This window comes from Myotis myotis, unplaced genomic scaffold (genome assembly GCF_014108235.1).
Source record: "Myotis myotis isolate mMyoMyo1 unplaced genomic scaffold, mMyoMyo1.p scaffold_m19_p_4, whole genome shotgun sequence".
Classification (NCBI taxonomy): domain Eukaryota; kingdom Metazoa; phylum Chordata; class Mammalia; order Chiroptera; family Vespertilionidae; genus Myotis; species Myotis myotis.
The window spans coordinates 80,175,251-80,198,587 of record NW_023416346.1 but is presented as its reverse complement, the minus strand read 5'-3'; the positions used below and the strand labels follow the sequence as shown (position 1 = coordinate 80,198,587).

The window sequence follows — 23,337 nt, the reverse complement described above, 5'->3', positions numbered from 1 at the left end:
TTGTTCTAGAATCATAATGCCTAGTACTGCGCTTAATTGTACAGTCCCAATAAAATGCTGGATCTCTCTTGCTTATGTTTTCTGAATTCAGCATCGATGAATCAACTTCTGATGTAGCATTAAGAAGGTATAGTCATAGATTAAGAGCATTAAAATTTTTTAAAAATAAAATACATACATAACCTCCTCCAAGTGCCACATTCAAACTAGATTTGACTCATAGGACCAGGCATTTTCCATGAAACCACACTGTTCTTCTCAATTCACTAAGCAGAAGAAGGCATATAAGTCCTTGGTTCAGGGAAAGTGGTCCTTTCCCCTTTATCTGGAGCTTCAAGGAAATAAGGCTTTTTTTCCCTCTTTGGGATTGCTGAATTTTTTTAACCAGTTAACTACCATGCATCCAAAATGGAAACCATCCCCACATGCCACGATATTTTGAATTTAATTAAAAAAATCAATTTGCAATGAATATTATAAAAATAAATATATTACTTACAATTCAGGTGTTCTTGAATATATTCAGCTAAAAAGTCTCACGAAAAATTATTTTAAAGTTCGTCAGGACCACCACTTACGGAAAACATTTTTTTTTAAAAATATGTTTTTATTGGTTTCAGAGAGGAAGAGAGAGGGAGAGATAGAAACATCAGTGATGAGAGAGAATCACTGATCTGCTGCCTCCTGCATGCCCTACACTGAGGATCAAGCCCACAACCCGGGCATGTGCCCTGACCAGGAATTGAACCATGACTTCCCAATTCATAGATTGATGCTCAACCACTGAGCCACGCTGGCCAGGCAACATTTTTTTTTTTATAGACACACGCGGTGTATGGGGAAGGTCTGCCTCTCGCGTCTACAGACACTTATGGCATACAATGGATTAATAGAGCAAAAACTAACAAAAGGCAGGTTGTTTCTCTTTGTTTTTAAGTCCATGCAAAACTTATTGCTAAACACTGGTTGTCTTTCCTCCATCACCTCGTAGATTTCAGTAGTAAACTTTCTTAAGGACTTCCATGGTTATGAAATCTGTCGATTTGATGAAAAGAATCCCATGTTATTATCCTAACCTGCATATGTTGAAATTGTGTTCAAGGTTTTATTCTGAAAAAAACAGAGTGCTGTTTTCTCCAGACTCAAGAATATAAAGGTCATGACCGATGGTATGAACAACTGGTGTGTGGATGATACATTAGCACATTGATTCAGAGTTTTAAAAATCTTTTTTCTTCAACATGTATTAAACTAGAGGCCCGGTGCACAAAACTCTGTGCACTTGGGGGGCCCCCAGCCCGGCCTGTGCCCTCTCGCAGTCTGGGACACCTCAGGAGATGACCACCTGCTGGCTTAGGCCCGCTCCCCGGGGGATTGGGCCTAAGCTGGCAGTCAGACATCCCTCTGGCAGCCTGGGAGCCCTCGGGGGATGTCCACTTGCTAGCAGGGAGCAGGCCTAAGCTGCAGTTGGATATCCTTAGCGCTGCTGAGGAGGTGGGAGAGGCTCCCACCACAACCGCTGTACTGGCAGCCATCAGCCTGGCTTGTGGCTGAGCAGAGCTCCCACTGTGGGAGCGCACTGACCACAGGGGGCAGCTCCTGCATTTAGCATCTGCCCCCTGGTGGTCAGTGTGTGTCATAGTGACCAGTCATTCCCAGTCGTTCTGCTGTTAGGGTCAATTTTCATATTACCCTTTTATTATATAGGAGTGCCTGGCCAGCCTGGGTGAGGGCCTGATGGCTGTTTGCAGGCTGGCCAAGCCCCCCAGCAGGGACCCTCACCCCATGAGGGTGTGGCCAGCCAGGGTGAGTGGCTGATGGCTGTTTGCAGGCTGTCCACAGCCCCTTCAGTGTGGGGGTCCCCACTGGGGTGCCTGGCCATCCTGGGTGAGGAGCTAAGGGCCGTTTGCAGGCTGGCCACAGCCCCTTCAGGGTGGGGGGTCCTGCTGGGGTGCCTGGCCAGTCTGGGTGAGGGGCTGAGGGCCGTTTTCAGGCTGGCTATGCCCCCCAGCAGGAACCCTTACCCCATGAGGGTGTGGCCATTCTGAATGAGGGGCTGATGGCTGTTTGCAGGCTGGCCACAGCCCCCAGCCACCCAAGCTCCCAGTGGAGGCTGGCTGGAAGTAGGTATCTGGGATTTATTTGTCTTCTATAATTGAAACTTTGTTGCCTTTTGTGGAGGCCACAGCCAGCTCAGAGCTGGTGGGAAGCTTGGCTTCCTCCATTGCCCGGGCAACCAAGCCACCTGCTTGCTCTAGCTCTGTGGCTGCCGGCCACCATCTTGGGTGTGTTAATTTGCATATAGTCACTCTGATTGGCTGGTGGGCATGGCTTAGGGCATAGCGAAGGTACGGTCAATTAGCATCTTTGTCTTTTATTTGTGTAGATAGTACAAACATATCAAGCAAGATGCTGAATGCTAAGGCCTGGCAGTCCTTGTCAGATACAGAATGTAGCTGTTCGAAAGACTAACACAAAACTCCAAAAGGACTTTTTCTCTAATTCCAAGTAGCACCTAAGAATAGATGTTTCCCAAGCCCTTTCTTCTCAGAGTGACACCTCTCAGCTGTTACTTTCCTTAGAGGTGGCAGCATAAGACTTCTTCTTGATTCTTCACCCTTTTGTTTTAAATCTATTCTCATCATTTGTCCACCTACTTGAAAATCTTTCAAGACCTAGTTCTACAATCCACCTTTTCTAAGATTTCCATGATTAATTTCTCCCTGATGTTAAATTTCTTCAGTTCATATGTATATTCAATTGGTACCAAAACTGATGTTGCTCCATTATTATTCTAGTCTTGTTAATGTTTCTACAGTATAAATCCCTTAAAGATGGGGATTTCCAGAAAGATGAAAAGGAATTTTGAGATTATATCCTTTGCCCTGCCCATTTTCCTGAGGTCGAAACTGAGGCCTAGAGAGGTTAATCTGTCCTAGTCAGTTAGCAAAGTTTGCAGAAAAAGCTGAACATCCTGACATTCTATAGTTTGCTTTCCACTATATTATGTCATCTATATCACTTGCATCTCTTCAGAATGTCTAGTAAAGTGTTAATATACAGATACACACACACACACACACACACACACACACACACACACACACACACTAGAGGCCCGATGCACGAAATTTATGCAAGAGTAGGCTTTCCTTCACCCGGCTACTGGCACTGGCTTCCCTCTGGCACCTGGGACTCGGGCTTCCCTTGCAGTCCCAGCTTCGTCTGGTATAATGAGCATATTATGCTTTTAAAATAAATATATATATATATATATGTGTATATATATATATATATCAATAAATGCCAATACAATAAGCATATGAGCTTACATAACAGAGGAACTGACTCAAGAAAAGAGGCAGAAAGCAGAAAGGTCATTTTCTTACTTCTTTGCATGATGCCACCCTCCAGACCAGTTAATTGCTACTCTGCACATTCCATCAATCAGGCATTGGGCAGCTGTGATTGTAGCCCCTCCTACAGATGCTGCGTAGTCAAATATCCCTTCTGTAGCTGGACAGTCATAACCTTTGGGAAAACATCAAAGAGCTTGTTAAAAGATGAATTGGAGAAAGAGGAGGTATGATATTGTGATTTATAATAAGAAATATATTTGACCTTTGTCCCCATTTCTGGTACAGAGCTCCCAAAACTCTTGGAATTTCCCCAGTGATGAGAGCAATCCATAAAGGTGTCTGTGTTATGTTAATGAGGCAACCAGTAGACCACACCTAAGGATAAGTCTGGTTGCCAGTGGAGCCAACCATGTGATTAGAGGGTTGGAAGTTTCAGTCCCACTCCTTGACCTCTAGTGAGGGGAGAGGAGCTAGAGATTTAGTTCAATCACCAACTGATCAATGACTTAACCAATCATACCTATGTAATAAAGTCTCCATAAAAACCCAATAGGAGAGGGTTCAGAAAGCTTCTGGGTTGATGAACATGTGGAGATTTGGGTGGGGTGGCACACTTGAAGAGGGCATGGAAACTGCATCCTTCCCCCTATCCCTTGCATTAAGCATCTCTTCCATCTGGCTGCTCCTGAGTTATAGCCATTTACAGTTGACTCTTGAACAACAAAGGGGTTGAGGGGCCAACCGTGCTGAATAATTGAAAATTCATGTAGTAACTTTTGATTCCCTAAAAACTTAACTACTAATTGACTACTGCTGACCAGAAGCCTTACCAATAACAAAAATAATCAATTAACACATATTTTGTATGCTATATGTATGTATACTGTATTCTTACAATAAAGTAAGCTAGAGAAAAGGTTAAGAAAATCGTAAGGGAGAGAAAAAACATTTTATAGTATTTACTGAAAAACATCCACATAAAAGTGGACCTGCACAGTTCAAACCTGCATTATTCAAGGGTCACCTGTATAATTAATAGGTAATCTAGAGAGTAAGTGGATTACCTGAGTTCTGTGAGCTGCTCTACCAAATTAATCAAACCTAAGGAGTGGGTCAGAAGTACAGGTAACAGCCTGGGCTTGTGATTGACATATGAAATGAGCAGCAGTCTTGAGGGACTAAGCCCTTTACCTGTGGAATTTGATACCATCTCCAGGTAGATAGTGTCAGAATTGAGTTGAACTGCAGGACACCCAGCTGATGTCATGAGCATTGCTTGGTGGTGTGGGGGTAAACCCCTCCCTCCACACATTGGAAGTGGGTCCAGAACCCTCTTAGGAGGAATAGGTTGAAGTACGACAACAACATACCCTACCAAAAAGCTACTCCAAACAAGAGAGAAACATCTCTAATATCGAGAAAAGAATTATTTAAAGTGTTGAGGTAGAAAGGCTAAACCAGGGGTCCTCAAACTACGGCCCGCGGGCCACATGCAAATACAAATATTGTGTTTGTTCCCGTTTTGTTTTTTTACTTCAAAATAAGATATGTGCAGTGTGCATAGGAATTTGTTCATAGTTTTTTTTTAAACTATAGTCCGGCCCTCCAACGGTCTGAGGGACAGTGAACTGGCCCCCTGGGCTAAACCTTCAAGATTAACTTGTCATGTCCCATAGATGGAGATACTGAAGTCTAATAGGAGATATGTCTTCTCTATGGTCACAAAGAGCCAGACCTGGGACACACGTCTCTTGCCCTGCCCTCAGTCCAGTTCTTCTACTAAACTATGTTGTTTCTCTAGATTATGCTATTGGCCGCTTCCAATTGTTTTAAATGCAGCTGTTTAATGAAAGATAAAGTAGAAAACTTAGCCACAACATAAATCTGTATTCAAGTTAAAAGATAAGGTAACTGGACAGTTAAATCAGCATATATACAGCCAGACCCAAGCAACTGGAAGAATTTTCTCCATCTGATCCATCATTCAGTTCTGCTCAATTCAAATGGTTTGCTTGTTAAGTGAGATGTATGTGGCTAAACTGAGAGATTAAGTTGTGGTTAACACATTAGTCCTTAATTTAAAAAGTATTGAAGACCACCATGCAAGTTATAAAAGATTAAGTAGTACTGATATATAAATGGAGGTTGTATATCTCCCACCATTGCTTAGTAATAACATTACCTAGGCCATATTCTATGGAGTCTGGATGATCATCATCTCCTTCTTGGCTGACCTTCTGGAGATGCTGCAAATAGGCATCCGTGTGGAAGGTGGCCATCTCCTCCATGGAAGCCACTTTGGGCTTAACTATTCTAATAATAACAGAGAACAAGGAGAGGTGAGTGAGTCAGATCCAGAGCATGCCAAAAACTAGAAGCAGGAACTAGTGATATGAGCAGAAAATATAACTAGCTTCTTGTTCCAGTGGCTAAAGTAATAAACATGTTCTGTTTTTCCAATCCACTATATACCAGTAGTCTTTATTTCCTCACAACTATGTAATGGCTCCATTAATGGGGGTGAGAGGATAGATTTTTCCCTTGAGTGTATAGGTAGTAAAAGAAAGTATATTTAAGTTAAGTAATCAGATATTGGACATTACTTTGAGAGTTATAAATTTCATGACAAATCAGCAGGCTGAGATATTTTCATCTGAATCAGCTAATTGGGCCATGTAATCCTTTCAGCTATATTTTTACTTTCATAGGCAGTTATATTGTTATGAATTTTGAATTTGGAGTCAGATAACTATATTCCTGTACTAACTGTACTTACCAGCTCTATAACCTCAGATAAGAATTCTTCTGTAGCTCAGTTTCCTCATCTGTAAAGTGGGGCGATCTTATGGAACTTATATGATAACATATATAAAATGCTTTGTGGATAATCATTGTTAATATTAAAGGATAGAAAAAGGCAACCCAAAACATAAAAGTTCCTGTGTTTGGTCCCTCACACCTGCCTCTGAGGAGAAGGAGAGGAAGGGCAAACAGTTGGAGCTGGGCTTTACCCAGAAGCTCCCAACCAATTCCTCACAAGAAGTGACAAACAGAAGTGACTGAGAGAATACAGATGCTAAGCTACTGACAGGACTTACCACCTGTAACTTCTAGCTGCCTATTTATTCCCTATTTCCTCTTCCTGATTCCACCACTGTCTCTACTGCCCAGGCCACTCAAAGGGTGGTCTGTGACTGACAGCAGCATCACCTGGGGGCTTGTTAGAAAGGCAGAATTTAGCCTAACCTCCAACCCACTGAGTCAGATTTGTATTTTAACAAGGTAATTCATATGCATATTTAAGTTGGAAAAGCAATAACCTAGGCCACAAGGAGGCAGTACTGTTTTTTTAATGTTGGTTAATTGGGAACAGGGCCACAGGTAGGGAGCAGCTATAGGGTTAAGCCTCGGACTGACCTGTTGGCAAAGCCACAAACAAGTCCCAGCTTAGAGGGCACAGCCCTCTTAGCATAATTAGGCTTGGCCTTATGACTCCCTAGATTAGTGGTTCTTAACCTTGGCTGCACATTAGAATCACCTGGGAATCTTTTTAAAATCCTGATTTCTGGGCCTCATCCTTCGGAAATTCTTTCTTTGTTATGGGGTGGGGCCACAACATTAGTAACAAAGAAACAGAATTTCCGGAGGATGAGGCGCAGAAATCAGAATTTTAGCAAGATTCCCAGGTGATTCTAATGTGCAGCCAAGGTTGAGAGCCACTGCCCTAGATCTTATCTGGGAAGCTAATGGGCTGTGGGAGGTGCAGCAAGTGCTGCCAAAACAAGTGAAACTCACAAGAACATTGTAACTATAGTGACCACTACCTTGTTTACCTCCAGCTATAAAATAAAGGCTCAGCTTGCCCTCTGTGGCCTCAGCCAGGCACAGGAGATCCTCCTATATCCAGCTTATTCTCTTTGTCTTTTCTACATCCTTCGCTGCCCTCCACCCCCCACCCCTCAGGCTCACAGAACCCTTGGCTATGCTGGCCCAGCACAGCTACAAGTTTCTCCTGAATTACTATGACTTTTCATGTTAGGGTAATCACCAAACAGGCCAGAAGAATCCTGAGGCTCCGCCTCAAAAATTATATATAGCCAAGATTGGAGGATTTGATTCTTGCTCCTTCTTCAAGAAAACATGTCTACATCCTTGGAAGTGACAAATTTGCCCATTAAAATAAACTTTTTAGTTTCTTGGACCATGTTTCCCAGCCCTAATAGTTCTTCTAGCAACCTTCCTCTTACTTAATGCTTACTGAAAGCCTCCCCATGTACCCAGCAAGGAAATGTGATAGTTTTACTCTGTTTTGCTTTCTTGTTTGGTCTTTCAGTCAGCTTTTGAAATGTTAAATGGCTTTAATGGAAGGCATTCGTTTTTATGTTTATCAAATAAATGGGTTGAAAAACATTCCCAAAGAAGGCGCTCAATAAATGATTTAGTTAATAAAAAGGATAAAATCTGAAAGCCTGTTACAGTACGTCTGGGAGAGAAATGAGGCATATCACACTAACAGGTGTAAACAGACATTTGCCAGAAAATATCATAAATAATTCTACAAGTGTCAGGGTTTTACTCTTATTTACTCTTAAAATGACAGTGATTTCACTTTTAAAAAAAAAAAAAAAATGCACTTAGCTCTATGCCTGGTCACAGGAGTTTTCTTTGGTTTTGACTTGTCTCCAGGCTCACTCATTAAAGTTTGGTGGTGGTTATGGTGTGCCTAAAAGTCTTAAGTTGAACCTGCACCCTCAGATCTGGCTCAGGGGGAAAAAACAAATCAGAACACCTCCTAGCTGAACACCTATTTTTTAGTACCCAAATGTATTCACCTCAAAATTTCCACAAAGCACCTATCCCTATGAGACTTTTTATTTTTTATTGAATTTACTGGGGTGATATTGGTTAATAAAATTGTATAGGTTTTGCCCGGCTGGCGTGGCTCAGTGGTTGAGCGTGGAGCTATGAATCAGGAGGTCACGGTTCGATTCCCAGTCAGGGCACATGCCTGGGTTGCAGGCTTGATCCCCATTGTGGGGTGTGCAGGAGGCAGCCAATCAATGATTCTCTCTCACTGATATTTCTATCTCTCCGTCTTCCTTCCTCTCTGAAATCAATAAAAAAAATAAAAATAAAAGCTCTACTTCTTTCAGAGCAAACTTTAAATAAATTATATAGGTTTCAGGTATAAAATTCTACAACACATCATGTGTATATTATATTGTGTGTTCACCAGGATTCTTTCCCTCTCAGCAGTCAAGTCCTATTTGAAATGGATCATAAGTGCTTCATGCATTTTTTTCAAGTTTTCTTAATACTTAAAGAGCTTTTACAGGCAAATTATATACCCTATGAATCACAAAAAAACTTTAAAAGAAGCACCACTCTCTCCCTAACTAGTCCCACCGTGAAGCAGGATTTTAAGGCCAGGACCACCTGGGTTCAGGGCTTTGTTCATGAAAGATAACTTACCTCATTTGTTTATGCAGTGCATATGCTTCAATCAAAGAATGTACCATACTGGCCTAAAAACATCAGCAAAAAGAAGAAAGCACAAAACAGTCCCTTAATGTTTAATTCCGAGAAATTGAGTGGACATCATGATCCTGAACAAAGGAACGAACTTTTAGCCCCACTCTTTTCGCTTTACTTATAACAGTTACAAAGCACTGCAGACAATATAGATACCAATCGCTAAGGAGAAAGCTACGGGGCCTGAGGGAGCTGATGGACCACTTTTGTCCTGCAGCTTCTCCACCACTTCAGGGACCCCTTGCAGTAGAGACACCACCCATCAGTGCCAGACCCTCCTCCGGCCCTCCCGCCCCCAGATGTGTCCATTGGGCGCCCGACTGATAAACACAGCACCCTCGGAAACTGTAAGGGAACACTTCCTCCATCGCCTTGTACAACTTCCCAAATTACTGCTGAAGATTTCCCCCAGCCCAGTATTTTCTTCGCTTCCTAATGCCTCCCGTCCACCCCTCTACCCCCAACCCCACCCCCACCGCAAAAGCCCACGGACTTTCATCCCAAGTTCTCTTACCCTTTTGGGGACTTTGGCCAGGGAGTCGCACATGCTGACATACTCGGGACTGTAGATGTAAACCGGGGGCAGGGAATGCCCACTGTCCGCAGGCTCCTCTGGCTCCTCCATCTTCCACTTCCAGCCGTTCCGGGGCCACCATCCGGATCCGGCTTTTTTCGGACTCAGCCCAGGCTCCGGTTCCTGCTCCTCTGATCGGCTGCAGCGGTGCTCCCTAGTCAACATTCCCTCCTATTCTCCAGATCGCCAGTCACTGTCCTCGCTCTCCATCCAATTGAAGGAATGCATGGGCCTTCCCAGGCCAGAACCTCTTCATTTAGTGACCACAGTTCAAAAAAGGTTGGCAGGTTGGCAGATATAAAAGCCCAGATAACTGTCAATTAGGATCGATGTTTTATGGTACAAATAAGCACGGTCAAAACTAACCATCCTTGTTGCCCTACGGGGCCATTTGAGATGAGGTCAGACGAGCTTCACAGCATGCTGGGAGATGTAGTTTAGAGGAATTTGAGGAGCGGAAGAACCGGGTTAATTACTAAAATAGCCGCGAATTTGAGTTTTAGCGCTAAAAAAAAAAAAAAAAAAAAAAAAAAAAAAAAAAAAAAGCCTCAACTTTTTATGAATTGTTCCGATCTAAAAACACACCCATATAATTAAAGACAGACACAATGTGGCCACCAAGAGTACCGCCCAGCTACCAGAGTGACTTTTTTTTTTTTGGTGGAGGACCAATTAATGCTACAAAGGGTTTGAAAAGTTTACACAATAACTTCTGTGCCTCATTGCTTTTCATCACCTATCCATGTTTTTAAGAGTTAACAATCTCATGTGTATAGATAAAAGTGATCAATTTTTAAAAGAGTTAACACTCTCAAATTGACTCTGGCAAAGCTGATAGCACTTTCCCAAGAGGCTGGCTGGTACTCTGGAAATTGCTTGGTAGACTCCAAACAATGATGTCAAATTACTCCTTAAAAACTCATGTGCACTAAAGGTGTAAGCAGATACTTTCTGTAATGTTTGGAGATTGCTGATTTAACTCCCCTTGCTTTTGCAGCTGTTGAAAAGTTAGGGAAATTGTTTAGGTTTCATGTGAGGGTCCACATTAAATAATACTCTGAAGCAGTTTTAGAATTATTACCAGTATTTCCAAGTTCCTAGAGGACCCTATGCACTAATACAAGCTGGTCAATGCTGAAACCTGAACTGGCTTACTAACACACCTCAGACAACCCAATATCCATACCTTCTTCAAAAATCTACCTTGCTTTTTACTCTCTAAATATTTATTGAGCATTGCAATATGCACTTGTATATATTATCTCATTTTGTCCTTGCAACATTCCTATGAAGGAGGTTGTAATACGCCCTTTTACTTAGAAAAGCAGGAATTCAAAACCAGGTCTGCCTGACATTGAAGCCTTTACTGTATAAACTTGATTCCTCCAAGGATGACTGTGTTAAATCTAAATTTGTTCATTCGTCCATTTAGTATCCCCACAATACTTCGTATTCTGCAAATGTTTCTTTTTCCTGTGATGTGTTCTTTAACTAGAATGTAAGCCCTCCAGCTTCTTTTATACTTTCCCATAGCAACTAGTTCAAAGCTCTGCACAAATTCAGTCAAATATATTTGCAAAATTCAGTCAAATATATTATAAAGGTACTCTTAGCTGACATCAACTAAGTATGGTACAGCTAAGAATTCAATTTGATCTGTTCTCAGGGAATTTGCATGCTCATAGTGATGAGACAAATACACACACAAAAACATATGCAACGCCGAGTCAGATAATGAATATAGGGTGCTTAGAATACTTAATAAATGAGCATCAAGTATTTGATAACTGGTACTTAAATGGCAACTGGGATTCTTATTCAGTGTCATTAGAGGGGGTCTTAGCAGATGGACAGGATTTTACTTGAAGATGGGAGCCAGGGGAGGGCATGCAGACTTGCATCACCAACATAAGTGAAAATACAAAGGAGAATACTAGTGTATCTAGTGTAGTTTAGATGAAAGGGCTGGATAATGAAGGGTTTTGAATGCCAGGCTAAACAGACTTCTCATCCTGTGAAAAATGGGAAGATATTAAAACTTTCTACAGCAGTAGTGTGTAGGAAAGAAGAGCTATTGAAAGACGAGAGGCTGGGAGAGTGTCACAATGGTCCAGACAATAAGTAATGATGATTTAAACTAGGGTAGGGGCAATGGGAGCAGAGAGGGGGAAACAATGCACAGGGTAGGTTCAATAGGTCCTCCTTACTACTTGGATATTGGTGAGAGAGAGATGGAAAAGAGTCAGTGAAAACTCTTAAATTTAAAGTCTTGGTGAAGAGTCTAGTAGTATCAATATAACGCAGAAGAGAACACGGAGGGATAACTCATAGGGTAAAGCAGAATGAACATAAGTTAGATTTTAAAAATGTTAAAAGTGTTGAATTTCATAAATCAACAAGTTAAGCAGGTGTTGAACCCATTTTTCCCTACATAAGAAAGAGATAGCTAAAGTCATGAGTGGTTGAGATTGTCAAGAGAACTATCTAAGAAGTTAAGAGAACTACACTGGAAGGTCAGTTACATCTTACTTAACATTTTCAAACCAAATTCCTGATTTCCCCATCCAAGTCTTTCCCACCCCTTTCCCATCTTTCACAGCTCAGTAACAAGACCAACAACTATCAAGTTGCCTAAGCCAGAAACCTGAGAGTTATTTGTATTCGCTCTTTCCTTCACTCTCAAATCTAATCCATCAGCAATTTACATTGGTTCCACCTCCAAGACATGTCTTAAATACTGTACATCCACTTCCCTTCATCCACACTGCTGCTATCCGAGCCCTGGAACTCTAATCTCTCACCTGGACCTTCAGCAATATCTGACTAGTTTCTATTCCACTCCTGCTGACTTTCAATTCATTCTTTTTAGCAGCCATCAGAGTGAGCGTAAAAAAAAAAAACAACTCAATCAGATGTCACTTTTTAAAACCTGCCCCACACCATGGTAAGAAACTTTGAGCTAGGAAGATAATGTAATTTTTGAGAATGCCTGTTTGCGGGGGGTTAGGAGGAGAAAAGATGCCAGAAAGGAGACAAAAAAGGAATAGTTGGGTGATAACTAGTATAGTACAGTTTCATATAAATCAAGGGATGACAGGGTTATAAGGAAAAGGTAATAACAATGTCATGTATTGAAAAAGAGTCAAAGAATCCTTTTGTCATTGGGAGCTCACTGGTGCTCTATGGGGAAAAAAAAAAAAAGAGAGAGAGGTAGAGAGAAAGCCAGATTGCAGAGGGTTCAAGAGTGAGGTCAACATTGTCAAGTGTAGTTTCCTTTGAAGAAATTGTGGGAAAAAAGTAGTATATCAGCCTGGGGGGATGTCAGAGCCCAGGAATTTTTTTTTAGGACAAGGGAGAAACGCATCTGTTTATAGACAGAGGGGAACAAGCCCCTTGGGCTTTAAGAATTGACTGATGGGAGTTCCAACTTCTAGGAATATATCCTAAGAAATCAGAAACACTGATCAGAAACCATATATGCACCCCTCTATTCATAGCAGCACAATTTACAATAGCTAAGATTTGGAATCAGCCTACGTGCCCATCAGCAGATGAGTGGATTAAAAAACTGGTACATCTGCTCAATGGGTTACTACGCTGCTGTAAAAAAGAAGGAACTCTTACCATTCACAGCAGCATGGTTGGAACTGGAGAACATTATGCTAAGCGAAATAAGCCAGTCAGAGAAAGATAATTATCACATGATCTCACTCATTTGTGGAATATAATGAACAACATTAAACTGATGAACAAAAATAGAGCCAGAGTCATAGAAGCATCGAACAGACTGTCCAACCTAAGAGGGAAGGCAGGGGAAGGGGAGGTAAGAGATCAACCAAAGGACTTGTATGCATGCATATGAGCATAACCAATGGACACAGACTGTAGTCGGGTGAGCGTATGTACTGGGTGCTGGGAGTGACTGGGGAGAGGTCAATGGAGGAAAAAGGAGATTTATGTAATACTTTAAACAATAAAGAATTGAAAGATGAGATCATGACAGGTGGGCGCTATAAAGAGGAAATGGGACTTGTCCTCGACCTTACTAGATAGGCAGTGGAAGGGAGATGGTAAGGTTGACCAACTGACACCCAAAAATCTAGTCTAATCAGATGACATGAAAAAAGATTATTTTATGTGTTCTTTCAGATGTAGCAAACAAACAGGTAACTGAACACTTCAACCTGGGAACTTTGCTTTTAAACTGGAAACAGTATCCTCAATTGGCAAGAGGATTCAACTATGGTGAAAGATAAACTGTTGCAGGAGGCTTTGTAATTGGCAGCGTATTTCTGCAGCAAATCTCACAGGGAGGCTGGAGCCTTGTTTATGACTAAGACAGAACACAAACCTTGCAATAAGTCCCTAACCTCAGTTTTCCACACGCTTAATAACCATACGGTCCTTAAGTTGGGAAGAAAACCTTTTCCAAAACAATGGATTTGCAGCCAGAGTACTTGAATTCAGAAAAAGTAGCTTGAATCATGGCTCCAAAGTTTTCCTGTGTGCGGTGCCACTGAGCAAGTTGCTTGACTGACTTACCTTGGGCATTATTGCTAAAGGTAGTTTTTGAACTAGCAGGTCAGGTTGGGCTGTGCCACTTTCGTTGATTTCTCCTGCCTTTACTTGTTGGCAGAAGCAGGAAAGCAAATATATTATAAAGGTACCTACTCCTTTGGCCATCTTCTTTTGTGCATTTCACAGTCTGCCTATTGATACGTCAAATGTACTTAACAGACTGGCCCTTGTTTTCACACCATTTTCTAATGTCTTTTCTTTGGGGAATGTCTCAACAAATCTGAACTCTAGAATCACACTGCTTGGGCTCAAATCCCAGCTCTACCACGTACTAGTTGTTTGATCTGGAACAATTTGCTTAAAAGCTAAGTGCCTCAGTCCTTGCCAAATGCCCATATAACAATGTTTGGCATTATGCCAAATATTCCTTAATTTTTGGGAAAGTCTCTCCCCATTGTTGTTCTCATCCCCATACCTTTACCGCATGAGTATTGCTAGTGGTTTGAGAATAGGTCCTTGGCTTTTAGGCTTACCCTTAAATCAGACTTCTTAAGTGGTCTGCTTCAGGTGACCATATCATCCAAACTGGGACACTTTTGAGAGTGACAGAGAGTGCTATTCATAATTATGCCAGGACAACAGGCATAGATGGGGACTGTTCTGGGCAAACCAAGACCTAAGGTTAACCAAGTTTACTAGAAAGTGAAGACTATATGTGGAAAACACTGTATCTTCACTGCATTAGTAAAGATACTAGGTATTTGGCAAGTGCAGAAATGGATGGTAGAGGTTTTGTGAGCTGTGGCTAAGAACAACTATTGCCCTAACTAACCAGGATGGGACTATAGCGACTGTTCATCTTTACTGGGTGAACCCTCTTCTTTTACACAAAAAGCTAATGAGTAGTACAAACAAGAATCTGTTGAATATTTATAATACTTAAGAGAACAAATTGTCCTTAGTCCTTCCAGTAGCACAGAAGTACTATTTACACACAACTGTTAATGCTGAGTAAAAATCAGTCTTATTTATTCATTAGAACAGGTTCCCTAAAAACATCAATAAACCCAATTGAAATTAGTGAGCCTAGTTTAAGTGGGTGTGTATTTTAATTGTAAAATTGCATTTCTTTACATAAATTATCCTATCTAATAATAGATAAAAGTGGTAATTAACTGTAACTTCGCTACCTTCCCATTGGCTAATCAGCAAAATATGCAAATTAACTGCCAAACAAGATGGCGGCTGGCAGCCAGGCAGCTGAAGCGAACAGGAGGCTTGCTTGTTTCAGTGAAGGAGGAAGCCAAGGTTCCCCGCCTGCCGCTGCCGGCCTCTGAGCTTGCACTCTAAGAAACATTGTTGCAATTATAGAAGTTAAACAATCCCCAGAAACCTGCTTTCAGCCCTCAGAGCTGGAGCAAGCAGGACCCCAACAGTGTTACAATTATAGAACCCAAACAAACCAGATACCTGCTTTCAGCAGCCAAGGTCTCAGAGCTGGAGCCGAGCCTCAGAGCTAAAGACGGCTCTCAGCTCCAGTGACAGCCATAGAAGGTAAATAAATCCCAGAATAAAAAAAAGAAAAAGAAAAAAAGGAGAGGTTGGGAGCTTCATTCACCCACCAGCCTGAAAACAGTCCTCAGCCCCTCACCCAGACTGGCCAGGCACCCCAGTGGGGACCCCCACCCTGAAGGGGGTGTGACCAGCTGCAAACAGCCATCATCCCCTCATCCAGGCTGGCCAGGCACCCAAGCAGGATCCCCACCCTGATCCAGATCACCCTTCAGGGCAAACCAGCTGGCCCCCACCCATGCACCAGGCCTCTATCCTACAGAGTAAAAGGGTAATATGAAAACTGACCCTAACAGCAGAAAGACTGGGAATGACTGGTCACTATGACACACACTGACCAAGAGGGGGCAGACGCTCAATGCAGAGCTGCCCTCTGGTGGCCAGGTCGCTCTCACATGGGAGGAGCTCTGCTCAGCCACAAGCCAGGCTGATGGCTGCCAGTACAGTGGTGGTGGTGGGAGCCTCTCCCGCCTCCTCAGCAGCGCTAAGGATGTCCGACTGCAGTTTAGGCCTGCTCCCCGCTGGCAAGTGGACATCTCCCAAGGGCTGCCGGGCTGCCAGAGGGATGTCTGATTACCATCTTAGGCCCAACCCCCCAGGGAGCGGCCCTAAGCCAGCAGGTGGTCATCTCCTGAGGGGTCCCAGACTGCGAGAGGGCACAGGCCGGGCTGAGGGACCCCCCCGAGTGCACAAATTTTTGTGCACCGGGCCTCTAGTCCTATATAATAAAAGGCTGATATGCAAATCAACTGAATGGTGGAACGACCAGTTGCTATGACGTGCACTAACCACCAGGGGCAGACACTCAATGCAGGAGCTGCCCCCTGGTGGTCAGTTTGCTCTCACAGGGGGACCACCGCTCAGCCATGGCTGGTGAGTACAGCAGAGGTGGTGGGAACCTCTCCTGCCTCCATGGCAGGGCTAAGGATGTCCCGTGGGAAAATGGGCCTAAGTCATCAGTCAGACATCCCCCAAGGGCTCCCGGACTGCAAGAGGGCACAGGCTGGGCTGAGGGCCACCCTCCCCCCCCCCCCAGTGTATGAATTTCATGCACTGGCCCTCTAGTATAACATAATATAATGTATAATGTGTGATTTATGTATTAATATTATTACACTTTGACCCAACTAATGAGCTTGGACTGTAGTGTGTAATTAGATTACATAAAATAGAGCCATGAAACAAACTCCAATCACAAAAACACATGTTAAGTTTTACACATGATTTAATTGGAAATTCTATTTTTATTCTATTTTAAAAACAGAAGTGCTTTAAAAATCCATCTTTTTTAGTGTCACATGCTTAAAATGAGTAAAATACAAATCGAGTTTTCTAAAAAGTTGTTTTAAAAGCAAAACATAGTGAAAGGGCAGCACAGTGCTGGACAACTTAGTAACCCAGAGAAATGCAGCCATCGGTGTCAGTGCAGGCAAATTAGTGTGGGAGGGAGCGGTGGTTTTCACCTATGGCACCACAGATGCACTCTGGGTAGTTGGGGCACACTTGCAGCTAGTGAAAAGACAAAATTTCAGAACAGGTTGTAAATTATCTTTGTACATGATCCAGAAAATCATGTAAGCAGAAAGCTACTTACTGTGTGTTTCCATTTGCTCTAAGAGAGGTACTGAGAAGCCTGGCCATGCTCTCTTTGTTTTCTATCACCCTACTCTGCTCACTTATTCATGTGTACTTATAAGATTGTCACTGGTTATGTAAAAATTATTTAGAGGGTCCCCCTTCTCAATCTCCATTCTTGGAGAAAAAAAACGGAAAAAACAGAGGGAATGAGGGGATTGAAGTAGGAAATTTTCTGAGAGCAAGCAGAGAAATTAGGAGCACCTTTATACATAAATCAGAGGAAAGTGCTATAGACTAAATGTGTCCCTCCCAAATTCAGAGGTTGAAACTTTCATCCCCAGTGTCATGGTAGTTGGAGGTAGGGACTTTTTTCAGAGCTAATAAGGATTAGATGAAGCCATGAGCATAGAGTCCCCAAGACAGGATTAATACCCTTTATAAGAGAGGAAGAGACCTGAGCTCTGTCTCTGCACCATGTGAAGACACCGCAAGAAGACAGCCATCTGCAAACCAGGAAGCAGGCCCTCATCAAACACTGAATCTGCTGGGACCTTGATCTTGGATCTCTCAGCCTTCAGAACGATGGGAAATAAATGTCTGTTGTTTAGGCCATCTAGTCTGTAGTTTTTGTTATAGCAGTCTGAACCAAGAGTTAGGAAAGACATTCTTCAAACAAGGCTGCCTAAGCATGGGACTGGAGAAGAGGACTTAACTTTTCTTCCACTATCCTTTCTATGTCAGCCTGAGGCCACAGTCATTGCCCCCCCCCCCCAGAAGCAACACTCATATTTATATACTTGCTTAGTCTATCAAATATAGCTACAGATATACAACCACATAAAAGTACTTATATTCAGAAAATTTTCCATGTATGCTTAGACACACACAAATGCAGTTGTGTGCAAGAAATGGATATATGCCCACAGATAGCAAGCTATACACCAACATTAGAAGTGAAGATGTAAGTGAAAGAGTTTAAGAATAAATGGGAGGGCCTTGAATTGGGGATGGGGTGGATGCTGTAGAAAGTAAGTAGGTGAGTGAGACAGAGACCAAGTGAAAACAAGAAAAGAGTGCTCAGGAAAGCATCCAGAGACTGGACTGCTGATTCCTGGTTGCCAAAGAGGCTTCAATTACTCTCTGTGTTGTGTGCCAGCCCTATCTTCAGAGGTCAGGAGTAGGTGCACAAGGCTCTCTTCAGGGCATGGAGCCACCTCTGATTCTCTCTTTGTTTCCTAGACATAATATACCACCTAGGCATCTTTTCTTCTGCCCCCTATCCTCTCTGGAATTGGGCTCCTGGCTTCATTTCTCTGGGTTATTCTGCATTTTCTACTACAAATACATATCTGAGTCCTAGCAATCTTCACAAAAGTGGCTTTAAGTGTTAATGCACAAATCCTGAACTTTATATACTAGACTTTCAGTTTTTGACATTTCACCAAAGGGAGACTAGAAATCATGTGTGCGGATACAGAAAAGGCAAAAGCAGAAACAATAATTCTACACAGGAAGGAGAATATCACTCAGTGTGAGGCAACATGAGAGTAAAGAAGGAAACTATAATCTGCTACCCTCTTTTTCCAAGAAAAGCCACTTAGAACAAATATTTGCAATTCATAGCAGCATCAAATGCAACAATTTAGGCTTTACTCACTTGAAATAATGTCTCAAAGTACCCACCACTCATTCACACAAGGAAACCACACATAGGAAAACCAAACTTGAAGAATACGTTATTAATATCTGCTCCCTAAATAGCAGTTAGAATACTAAGTGTGTAACAGGTCTACAGAATAAAAACACATGCATACTTTTGTGACCCATGAAAGAATTAAGGCCCACAATGAAGAGCTTGGGTGAGCAAGAGTTCACTTCTTCTAAAGCAATTAGTATGTCAGAAAAGTTCACTCTTCTTGTGGCAGGGTGGGAGTGATCAGGCCATCACAGTTCAGTTCCATGCACAATCAGCAGAGGCAGGAACCAGCTGGCAAAAGGCTCCTAGTAGCCAGGGCCCAAAGGCCTCATTGCATGGCACATATGCTGTGGGGCAGGAACTCCTGCACGTAGGTGGCAGCTGCCTTGGAGAGGTAGGTCATCGTGCCAAACCTGCCACTGGGTGCACTGTCGTACAGAAGAGTACAGATGCCAGATGCAGGATCCTTTGCCAACATGATATCATCTGCGCCGAGGGTTTTCTGTTTGGTTTTTAAGGGTGGGAGAACACAGGGGAAAGGAAAAATTACTAATCCTACTAATTAAAGTCTGATCAGGGTAACTCAGAGCCTCCTCCCCATCACCAACTAGTTGGATCTTAGGCTGTTTAGCCAGGAAGGGATCAGGGTGATGCACAAAGCAGGGAATATATTGTATACATACATTTTTTCACTAGATCAAAAACTCATATGTATTATATTTAAAGTATTAATTATTTAGAATATTTGAAAGTTAAATAACATTGATAATTAAATGAGTTATGCCTATTAAAATTCAAATGTTAATACTTATAAATCACCCTGCCGTGGTCGGCAAACTGCAGCTCGCGAGCCACACGCGGCTCTTTGGCCCTGTGAGTGTGGCTCTTCCTAAACCTTAGGAGTACCCTAATTAAGTTAATACCAATGTACCTACCTATATAGTTTAATTTTAAAAAATTTGGCTCTCAAAAGAAATTTCAATCATTGTACTGTTGATATTTGGCTCTGTTGACTAATGAGTTTGCCGACCACTGCCCTAGAGGGACTTTAGTCTGAACCATTCTAATACTACTGATTTCAGCTGTGTATTATGTTATCTTGCATTTGATCATTATTTCTTTCTAAGTTGACTTAATTCAGGTATACTATAAGCTTTCTAAGCTAGAGTCTATGTCTAAAAGGCATCGCATTTCTGATTCACAAACTGACTGCAACCCAGAATATTTAAAATCAGGATTGTCCTAGAAAATCCCAGATACTTTTACTTTTTTGCATCCACCCACAGTCCCTAAGAGAATAAAACACCTGTCAATGTCTTAGAGATTTTCCTATGGACAACAGTGCAAGTCCATCACCTTATGTGTTCCTACACTAGATCTAGGAAACATTTGGAAACCTTTCAATAAATAGCTTACATTTTTAAGATATGGTTAATTTCCTGGAAGAAAATTTATTAAGAAAAAATGTAGAATTAAAAGGTTCACTTTAATATTTTCCTATAGGTAAGCATCAAAAGCAAAACCAAACCAAAACTAAAATACAATATTCTCTTTTCCTTAATACTTCAGAAAGGGTATGACACCCAATAGTCTCTCATTAAGTTCTTATCACAACAAAAAGTAGTATAATAAAAAGTTTGAAATACAATGAAAAGCATAAAAGTCTCCTGAGTTCCAGGCAACTTTACAATCTAACAGGCATATAACACATGGTGAAAGGCAGGTCATCTCGCAGCCTACTTCCTTTGCAATCAGTTCAGAGCCATCACAAAAGGGACCCAGAAAAGAACGATGAGGTATAGGGCACAAGAAAATGACCTTGGCTTCAGGAAGAGTTCTCAGTGCTTTCAGATTAGTTCCAGACATTCCCTTTTGAGAAAACAACCGGTTACCTGTTCTTGAAGGAACAAGTCATTGGCAATATGCACTATTTTTTCCACAGCAATAATGCTTCCAATACTATGAATTTCAATATCTGCCATCATGGTGAGGACAAGAATGGCTTCAACCAGAAGCTGGCGGTATTCTGGCTGAGGCACACGATTTAGGACAGACTCCACATGAACAGAGAATTTAATCTCGCCTGGAGTCATCTGTGATAGAGAAAAAGAAAATCACTTCTGAAGGACCAATCATCAGGAGACATTAGTCATCTATTCTGAAAGGCAGTAAAAACACAATATCCAAGAGCACTGCTTCAGTATCTTTAAAGTAATTAAGTAAATTGGTTCAATCTTTTTTGAAAGGCAGTCTGGCATTGCCTAATGAGTCGTAAAAGTATTGATGCCCTCTAACCCCAATCCTATTTCTGGGAGTTTATCCTAACAAAATAACTCAAAAGGGAAAAAACAAACAAACCCTATGTACAAGAGTGCTTAAAGCAGCATTAGTCACAAGCGTAAAACCAGAAGTAAGCTAAACATGGGAATGGTTGTGTAAATAATGGCATATCATGGTATAGCAACTTCATGCACTTTTATAGTCATTTAAAAGTAAATATAATGACTGCGGATAAATGAAAAAAATAAATAGAACTGAAAATCATATATATATGATGACTGGAGGTATGTCAATCATGAATATACTGTCAGGTTAAAATGGGCATGAAGAAATATGAAGTTTATTTAGCATGAAGGGGGTTGAGGAATAATTTTTGGCAAAATTGTATTGAACATACAGTTTAGGGTGGCAACGCAGATTTGAAATCTAAAAACCTTGATTCAGGTCCTCTCTTTGTCAGTTACTAGTTCTACTACAATCTCTTCCTTAGCTATCTCATATAGTTTTGTTGAAGATAAAATTAAAGAATGTGTGAAGGTACTTTGAAGACTCTTAAAGTTACCATTCAGTTATGTATTATTATTAATTCTATTAACATTTCAATCTTGCTTAAAGGCAGAGAAAAGACAAAGAGGACACTGTTCTTTATTACAGGAAAGGCCTCTAGGTAAGAGTAAAGCCTTGAAGCATAGCATCAACTTTCTGTACCTGCCTCTCCAGGCATTATCTGTAACAATTCTAGTGTTTTTGAGAATTTTCTACTGTCTAATTTACTATCTCTAGCTTGCTAATTCTAACCTGTTTGTTGATTTCAAAAACAAACTATTTCTTTAAATTTTCCATATTGGGTGAAAAGGAAAATGTGAAACCAACTGATAATGTATGTCTGTGTTTCATGGCAATGTTTTCCAACCACAGTTATATATCCGCGTCATTCTAAGGATTTTTTAAAAGTGCAGATGCTCAAAAACAAACAAACAAAGTACAGATGCTCAAGCTCCATCCATGGAAACTATAATCCACTAAATTGGAGATGAGAGCTCAGGTTGTTGTGACATATAGTTAGAGCTAAGGACACTGGTTTATGGTCTAATAATCTACAAGCATCCTACCACGGAATGGTGGGATTAAGAAAAATGGGGACATGAGAAGTCATTCATTCTTAGGTTTTTATCTTGCCTGCCCTCCAACTCTGGCAACACTCATATAAATCAGCCTAATTAATCATTAAAAGAAGCTGCCTTATATAACTAACATAATACCTAATTATTTTAATATTCTTGATCTATTTGTTAAAAACATTCTCTCCTTTCTTCAAGTTTCATGTTCAGTTGATTTATAAAAGCACAGATCTGTTATTCTGAAAAATGATCACTGAAATACTTTAGTCAGGCAAGCTATCAATCACATAAATGTGAATGACACAGAATCTTACCTCTCTAGTGGTTGAAGAAGGTAGAACAAAACCTTCCACTGAAAGTCCATGACACTGTGAAACAGCAAAAATATGTTGTCAATAAGGATATGCTCACAACTGGGAGGCTGTAAGGAAATACCTAATATTTTTAAGTGTGCTTCACAGGGGAGATGCTAAGTCAGCCGTGGGCAAACTAGGGCCCGCAGGCCAGATCCGGCCAGTTTGAAATGAATAAAACTAAAAAAAAAAAAAAGACCGTACCCTTTTATGTAATGATGTTTACTTTGAATTTATATTAGTTCACACAAACACTCCATCCATGCTTTTGTTCCGGCCCTCCGGTCCAGTTTAAGAACCCATTGTGGCCCTCAAGTCAAAAAGTTTGCCCACCCCTGTGCTAAGTAATCACAGGCCAGTGAGAGGCCCTGCAGCTTAAGTGTCCTTGCCAAGGGGTTGTGATTACTATGTGGCAAGAAACAGGGTTGAACTATAGGAGACCTAAGGTTCATGCTCTACTTAGGGGAGTGGAAGGAGTAGGGAAGGTATACCTTTGGCAACCAACTGGCCCCAAAGATTCAGAGGCTACATGGGAGGATACCATACTCAATCCCAGAGCCAACACAAATAGGCTTTCAGAAAGATTTTTAGGCTGAAAAAAAAACTCAAGATATAAATTTATTGGACATATACAGTTACTTCATTTTCTAGTTAAACATCCCCCATCAACACTCCTGCTCTACTTCTTCTATAGTACTTGTGATTTTATTTTTTGGTAATCCTCACCTGAGGATATTTTTCCATTGATTTTTAG

General features: G+C 41.5%; 2 protein-coding genes across 15 annotated transcripts in view; both read right to left on the bottom strand.

Annotated features, from left to right (window-relative positions):
- The window catches only part of HDAC8 (histone deacetylase 8), a 438,053-nt gene extending 428,110 nt beyond the window's left edge, over nucleotides 1–9,943 (bottom strand). For 2 of the 5 annotated variants that reach the window (XM_036304600.1, XM_036304599.1), the window contains exons 1-4: nucleotides 9,406–9,638; nucleotides 8,832–8,884; nucleotides 5,542–5,672; nucleotides 3,390–3,531 (exon numbers count right to left, since the gene is read on the bottom strand). In XM_036304600.1, coding sequence (XP_036160493.1) covers nucleotides 3,390–3,531; nucleotides 5,542–5,672; nucleotides 8,832–8,884; nucleotides 9,406–9,630 — 551 coding nt within the window. In that variant the 5' untranslated portion in view covers nucleotides 9,631–9,638. Of the gene's footprint in view, nucleotides 1–3,389; nucleotides 3,532–5,541; nucleotides 5,673–8,831; nucleotides 8,885–9,405 lie in introns of all 5 variants that reach the window. The other 3 variants (XM_036304601.1, XM_036304604.1, XM_036304602.1) reach the window with 3 other exon arrangements.
- Nucleotides 9,944–16,762: 6,819 nt separating this feature from the next.
- Nucleotides 16,763–23,337, bottom strand: part of PHKA1 (phosphorylase kinase regulatory subunit alpha 1) — a 319,188-nt gene continuing 312,613 nt past the window's right edge. For 6 of the 10 annotated variants that reach the window (XM_036304532.1, XM_036304531.1, XM_036304536.1 and 3 more), the window contains 3 exons: nucleotides 22,545–22,598; nucleotides 20,722–20,922; nucleotides 16,763–19,331 (listed from right to left, as the gene is read on the bottom strand). In XM_036304532.1, coding sequence (XP_036160425.1) covers nucleotides 19,158–19,331; nucleotides 20,722–20,922; nucleotides 22,545–22,598 — 429 coding nt within the window. In that variant the 3' untranslated portion in view covers nucleotides 16,763–19,157. The remainder of the gene's footprint in view (nucleotides 19,332–20,721; nucleotides 20,923–22,544; nucleotides 22,599–23,337) is intronic. The other 4 variants (XM_036304535.1, XM_036304537.1, XM_036304538.1 and 1 more) reach the window with 2 other exon arrangements.